General features: G+C 38.6%; 1 protein-coding gene across 1 annotated transcript in view; it reads left to right on the forward strand.

Annotated features, from left to right (window-relative positions):
* LOC111373363 (methyl-CpG-binding domain-containing protein 9-like) overlaps positions 1-6,754 on the forward strand; it is a 20,018-nt gene extending 13,264 nt beyond the window's left edge. The window contains exons 4-11 of the mRNA XM_022995884.1: positions 5-205; positions 329-892; positions 1,224-1,529; positions 2,154-2,489; positions 2,802-2,900; positions 3,023-3,457; positions 3,819-5,783; positions 6,068-6,754. Of these exons, the coding sequence (XP_022851652.1) occupies positions 5-205; positions 329-892; positions 1,224-1,529; positions 2,154-2,489; positions 2,802-2,900; positions 3,023-3,457; positions 3,819-5,783; positions 6,068-6,421 (4,260 nt within the window). The 3' untranslated portion in view covers positions 6,422-6,754. The remainder of the gene's footprint in view (positions 1-4; positions 206-328; positions 893-1,223; positions 1,530-2,153; positions 2,490-2,801; positions 2,901-3,022; positions 3,458-3,818; positions 5,784-6,067) is intronic.
* The last annotated feature ends 605 nt before the right edge of the window (positions 6,755-7,359 follow it).

Below are 7,359 nucleotides of genomic sequence, written 5' to 3' on the forward strand. Positions count from 1 at the left end.
TAAGGCAAGCCTACAAACAGTTGGAAGTGGGTTCCTCCTGGCAAAGAGGAAGAGCAATTTACTAGGTGACCCAGAATCTGACTATTCCTCCAGAAATTACAAGAGACCTAAGTTGCAGACACAATACTCACGAAGGGATCCCTGCCCTCCTGGAAAACCACTGAGCTCAAAGCTTGCTGCATACTTGATTGGAGATGCTCTTCAGGTATCTTATACTGATGTTTTGGGATTAAGGGCATGCTGGGGTTGTGATAAAAATTACTTATAGAAAGTCAGTAGAGTAACTTATTATTTTTATGTGCTTATGATTTCTTCCATTCTTCATCAGGTTTGGGAGCTCGCGTGGCATTTCTTAGATGTTCTGGGGCTAGGAAGACCTTTTTCTTTTCAGGAACTTGAATCTGAACTAATAATTCCTTGGTTAGACAGTTATCCTACACAAAATTCTGGATATAAAAATCTGGACAATGGAGATGTGGTGGGTTTTCCAGCTAGAGTTGCCTGTCTCAGCAGATGTACTGGTTTAATTTTGGCCAGGATTCATGGCTCACTGCTGAATCTGCTCGTTCCAGAGCTTCTGTCTAAGGTGGCAGTACATGTATGTCCTAATTCTGATTCGGGAGAATACAAATCAAGAAAAGGAAGGAAGAAAGATATTGATTGCTTAGCTGCTCTAAAAGAAGCAAAGCTCAATATGCTGCCTGTCAATGAACTAACTTGGCCTGAAATTGCTCGTAGATACATTTTGGCTGTTTTGTCAATGGAGGGCAATCTGGATTCTACAGAAATAGCAAGCCGTGAGAGTGGAAAAGTCTTCCATTGCCTACGAGGTGATGGCGGAACACTTTGTGGGTCCCTTACCGGCATAGCTGCATTGGAGGCCGATGCAGTGGTAGGGTTTATTGAACTGTTCCTGCTTGTATTTTGATTCAATTTGATTCATACTCATCTCATATTTTAATTCATTTAAAATTGCTAGACTGAAATTGCGTAACAGAGATATGTCTGGTTGATGATCCCTGGGATTCTGCAATATATGCAGTTCTTGTTGTATGCTAGAAGGAGGTCAATAAGTTTAAGACATTTTTGTTGATTTTGTTATGCACCGTTGGTTTTAGCTTTAAGTTAGTTGCTATGACCTGTAGTGTTTATGTTTGTTTCCTTTGATTTTCATATAATGTTGTTCTTTTAATTAATGATGTTGTAATGTATGTAATTTACAGATTCTTGCAGATGCTATGGAGCAAATATTTGGGTCATTGAAGGGTAAGAGTGAGGTTGTTAGCATATTTGTGAAAGAGTCCGATACAAGAAGTGATACTCAAACTATTGAGGCGGCTGAGGGTGTATACCCCGAGTGGGCAGAAGTGCTTGAACCTGTAAGAAAGCTGCCCACAAATGTTGGAGCTCGGATAAAAAAGTGTATACTTGAAGCTTTAGAGAGAAAGCCACCTGAATCAGTTAGGAAGATATTGGAGCATTCTATCAGCAAGGAAGTTTACAAGGGTAATGCATCCGGGCCCACCAAGGTGATACTTTCTCATCTATGTGTTTTTATCTATCAGCTGTATTTTTTTCCACATAACAATAAATTCTTGGTACCTATGTGGTACATAGTACTTTGCACCATAATGAACAAGTTGTAAATTCGTTTTCCTCTTTGACACTTGTTAAGGAATAAAATTCCACATCGATTAAAGATAAAAACACAGGCCAACTTATAAGGTCTTGGACTATTCTTCTTAACAATGTTTGACCTTTTTAGATGGAATCCTAAGTCTTAACATAGTATCAGAGCCCATTAAACTCTAACGAACGATTCGATCTGATTAAGACTCAATAAATGAGCATACAGATTTTCAAGATTGGTCTGTTCAAACGAGTGACCATCTTGCGGGGACATGTTAAGGGATAAAATCTCACATCGATTAAAGATGAAAATATAGACTGACTTATAAGGTTTTAGACTACTCCTTTTAACAATGTTTGACATTTTAAGATAAAACCCCAAATCTTAATAACGCTATATAGTGCTAACTAATTTTCCCTACCAAACACACATTTGGCGTCTTTACAAAAGACGGGTTTTGCTATCTGAACGGGTGTGCTAAATTTAGCTGAACTTGTCCTTTTCTTTATTATATTGAATACAGAGAGCAGTTATCTTAGTGTTGGCAAATGTGAGCCGGGAAATTCCACGGCCAAAGGCTCAGAAGAAAGAAAAAGGAAGGATTACTATCAATCTCTCTGATCTGATCATGAAACAATGCCGTATAGTGCTACGGCGTGCTGCTTCTGCAGATAAAGATAGAGTTTTCTGCAATTTGTTAGGGAGAACATTTCTACGTCCTAATGATAATGATGACGAGGGACTTCTTGGATACCCTGCAATGGTATCTCGTCCTTTAGACTTCAGGACTATTGATTTGAGATTGGCTGGTGGGGCCTACGGTGAATCACATGAAGCTTTTATTGACGATGTTCGAGAGGTATGTTTTCTGCAAGTTGCTTATTTTTTATTGTATGCCCAACTGACTCTCATTTTTCAGGTTAATATGAACCATAAATTAATCTCATTTATAAGGTTGATCAGTTGATGAAGTTGACTGGAATAACTGAAGATTTAGTCGAAATCTGAGCACTTCATCAAGAAACAAAGATAGATAATTTTTATTTTGGCACACTCATTACTTCATGAAACTTTGATTCCTTGTCCAGATAGTGTTTTGTGAATATCCTAAATGATTTTATGAATACCTTGCAATTTGAATACCAAGTTTTCTGACTCACTTTTTTGTCAGGTTTGTAATAATATACGCACTGCATATGGAGACCGATCTGATTTGATTGGTGTAGCTGAAAAATTGTCCCAACAGTTTGAAGACCTGTATGAGAAAGAGGTTTGTTGATATTTATTCCCCAGTTTCCTTCTAATACTGTGACATGACTAAATTGAAGCCTTGAAATTCTTGGATCCTCTCTTTCTTTACTTGAGCTTAACATGCTTGTGCTTTTTACCCAGGTTATTACCCTTGTCCATAAAATTGCTGAGTTTGCAGATCTTGATAGTTCAAGTGGTGAAGCTACGAAGGGGAGAGATGACTTTCTTGCCAGTATATATGAAATCTCACTTCCTAGGGCTCCTTGGGATGGAGGAATTTGTAAGGTGTGCGGCATGGACAGAGATGATGACAATGTCCTATTGTGTGATAAATGTGATTCTGAGTATCATCGATATTGCTTGAGTCCTCCACTTACAAAAATTCCGGAAGGAAACTGGTATTGCCCTTCTTGTGTTGGTAAAACAATTTCTGGAAGTGCAGCCCATAGTTCTGCTGTAAATCAATGTGGGAAAAGAAAAAATCGGGGAGAGTTCATGCATAAGTTTTTGGAATCAATGACGATTTTAGTAAACCTGCTTGAGACAAAAGAATATTGGGAGTTTACAGTGGATGAGGTTTGTCTGATAACCTCTTTCGCATCTTTGTTAAGTTTGAGTTTTCTTATTACTATTTTTGTTGAATTAAAAATTAGAACCACCACAAGGATGGGCATTTTTATTAATGCAAGAAAAAGTACAAGCTTAGGAGGGGGGGACTAGAACTGACGATCAAATATTTTGAATAGGCAAAACTGATCAGCTAATTTAGTTGTCTTTTTCTTTTCTCCTTTGACACAAGGAGCCACACTATAATTTCATGCCAGAATTTTATTGCTTGCATGCAGCTTACACTATAATTTCATGCCAGGATTTTATTGCTTGCATGCAACTTCTCTTTCTTTTTCTTGAGATAATTCTGGTGTTCTACATTACGCAGAGAGTTCTCCTTTTGAAATTCTTGTTTGATGAGGTGTTGAATTCAGCTACCATTCACGACCACATCGATCAACATGCCTCCCGGACATCTGAATTGCAGCAAAAACTTCGCTTCCTTTCTTCTGAATTGAAAACTCTGCAATCCAAGGAAGAGCCATTTGCTGCAAATTTAGAGAGAGAAAATTCTAGCATCTCATCCTTCTCTGGTCATTTTTCTCAGCCGGAGAATCTATTACAGCTCGATGGACAAAGTGATTACAATAAAGAGCCTCGTTGGCCTCCTTCGAGAAGCAATCTGGTTAAACATTGTGCCAGCAGTAGTAATCAAGCTGTAAATGTTTCTGATGGAGTGGACCAATTACAATATCAGCAGTGTGCAGTGGTTCAAAGTCAACAGAAAAACATCTTCCCCCTTTTGCATCTACCTCAAGGAGACAGTTGCTTGAACGAGTTACCGGTGTCTACTGAACAACGGAGTTCCTTTCTATCTGCTGGTCAGTCGACACCCAGCAGCCATATGTTCGAGCATGCCCATTCTGCAAATGATTACAAAAATGACATTTCTGGTTTGCAGACCTCAATTGCTTCTACAGAATCGGAGCTTCTCAAGGTATCTCTTAGGAAGGATTTATTGGGACGAGATTCTAATGGCAGGGTTTATTGGGTATTATGCTGGCCAGATACTCGTCCAAGGATTGTAGCTAATGGGAGCTTGACTTCCAAAAAGAGGAGTCCTGAAGAGTTCATTGGGGTTCCTAATTCTTCTACATGGATGTCCTATGAGTCTGAGTCCGAAATTGAGAAACTACTAAGTTGGCTGCAAGAAAGCAATGAGAGAGAGAGAGATCTAAAAGATTCTATATTGCAGTGGCTATGTACAAAACCCGAAGATTCGTTTTATGCTGAGAATCACATTTTTAACAAACATGAATCATTTTCTTCAATTCACTCTGAAGGGAGAAAAACTATACTGGCTACAAATGCCATGAATGCTTTGAAGAAGAAATTTGGTCCTTGCTTAGAGAATAAGACCACCATTGGCATCCATAAAAATCTTGGTTCTGAAGTAAATCAGAATGGCATGATGTATAGATGCGAGTGCCTGGAGCTTTTGTGGCCTTCTAAAGAACATTGTCCCTCTTGTCATCAGAGTTTTTCAATGGGTAAGGAATTAAGCCAGCATTCCATTGAAAATTGCAGAACTGAGGGGTCTACTTCTAAGAAAAGCCCAACAGAAGATGCCTCAAAGAACAAAAAGTCGAGGAATGCATCACCTCAGGGGACATGCTCTGCCGTAACGGGAATTATTCAAAGATCTGTAATTGAGAAGCCCAGGGATGGATTAAGTTCCGTTGAGCCAGAATGTCCATTTAATTATGAGGATATCAAAGCCAGGTTTATCATTCAATCCCCAATCAAGGAAAGGATAAAGGACATCGGACTTATAGGGTCTGGTGGTATTCCATCCTTTCTACCAGGCGAGTTTCCTCATCCCAGTGATCCTGCACTAGTATTGGGCTATATGAGGGAAAACGAGGTTAGTGCAGGAGAAATCCGGACGGATTCCATAAATCGGCTGCAGGAATCTGGTAATGATCCCCGTACCATTGATTCCTTGAACAAAAACGAGAAATTAAATAATTTGTCAAGATGTGCAGAAAAGGTTATGGGCAAGGAGGGATCTGAAGTTGACAAACAAAAATCTATTTCTCTTAGCGAAGGGGATCAGGTTTTACAAATGACGGATAAGAATCTAGTACTTTCGCTGTCCAAAAGATGTATCATTCCGGATTCTCCACGGAGACCTTTAGTCGGCAGAGCTTCTGAAATCCTACAGATTCTTAAGATCAGCTTGCTTGATATGGATGCTGCTCTGCCTGAAGGCGCTCTAAGAATTTCAAGGTCAAATCACAATAGGAGATGTACATGGCGCAGATTTGTTAAATCTGCAAATACAATTTACGAGGTTAGCATACCTTTCTACTCCCTAATTTAACTTCAAAATTTACATGGGGCGCCATCTTATTCTCGATTTGATGTTGTTTCTATTTATGCCCTTGTATTCTATGGCCCTTTGCACTACTATTGGGTCATGTAATTTCCTTATAACTTAAATTGCCCCTAAAAAATTGAATTCATCCAGTAATATGAAATCTCAAGTCTCTTTATTGTACTCTGCATCTTTCACTAGGGCTTGAGATAGCTCTGTCTTTTAGCAAAATTTATTTTATTGTTCTTGTTCGTTTTCAGATGATTCAAGCCATAATCACACTTGAGGAAACTATTAAAAGTGAGTACCTGAGAAGTGATTGGTGGTATTGGTCATCACCTTCAACAGCAGCTAAAGTCTCCACTCTTTCTGCTCTTGCTCTACGCATTCATGCTCTCGATTCAGTTATATCTTATGAAAAACCTGTTTCCGATGGGACTACAAAAAATCCGATATCAGAATCTGCACTGAACAAGGAAGCTTCAATCCCAACAAATCTGGTAAACTCTACCAGTCCACCAGGGCAAAAGACCCTTGAGTCAAATCCTGTCAAGAATCCAAGATCCAGAAGGAAAACAAGCAAGCGGAGGAATGATCGAGGTGGTCAAAATTGAGCGCACACATTCTTGACAGTGATGTTCTAGATCTCGATAGCTGATAGAGGATCCCTGGAGAATGGAGAAAAGAACTTACCGCTGTTATATGGCCAGCAGCGTGTATGGTGATGTATTTGTATGGAACAGAACCTTGAAGGAATGCATGGCAAAGATCGAAATTTTGCTCTTCTAAAAAACAGCATACAGAAAGACAGTGTATGTATGTATATTGAGAACCTCAGCAGTAGTATAGCATGGATGTATGTTGTGAACTTTTCAACTCAAATATCCAACAAGAAAATTGCTTAATCATTTTTTCTGGGTTTTCATAATATTCATGCTTGCTGCTAATATCATTTTTCATAATTTATAATATCACTACATATCAGGAGTTTGTGTGAGGATTGTTTTAACTGTCAATTGCTGGCTTGCATCAAGTTCATAATGTTTGCCCTCTGGCTTGACGAGGAAGGGGAGTCCCAGAAAGAGTGTATCCGAGCTATGATGAGATTATGAGGAAAGTTACTTTGATCCGGGAAGAGTTGTCTACAATCAATGTCAACATTCTTTTTTTATTTATTTATTTTTTGGGTGACTGGATAAAATCTCGGGCTGACGCAGTAGCCTGCAAACCACGCAATCAATCTCAACTTGGATTTGAGATTTGTGGTCGATTCAAGTGATGCAGCAATGCCGGGAAACAGAGGGCATATTCAAGTAAGCATGTTTGGCTAAGCTAAGATATTTCCATCTAAATTTATGTAAATTTTAAAGTAAATATTTTTTGACAAGTTAGAAATAAGTTATTTACTTTGAAAGGAACATAGAATAACAAATGAAAATATATTTAAACGAGACCCCTCTTTTATTTTTTATTTTTTTTTAAAGGCTCAGGCATATTTGCTCCCTTGTGTTGCAACTTCTCAATTAGTTCATCTTTTATTTATTGACAACAT

The sequence above is a fragment of the Olea europaea genome, unplaced genomic scaffold (genome assembly GCF_002742605.1).
Source record: "Olea europaea var. sylvestris unplaced genomic scaffold, O_europaea_v1 scaffold1119, whole genome shotgun sequence".
Lineage (NCBI taxonomy): Eukaryota > Viridiplantae > Streptophyta > Magnoliopsida > Lamiales > Oleaceae > Olea > Olea europaea.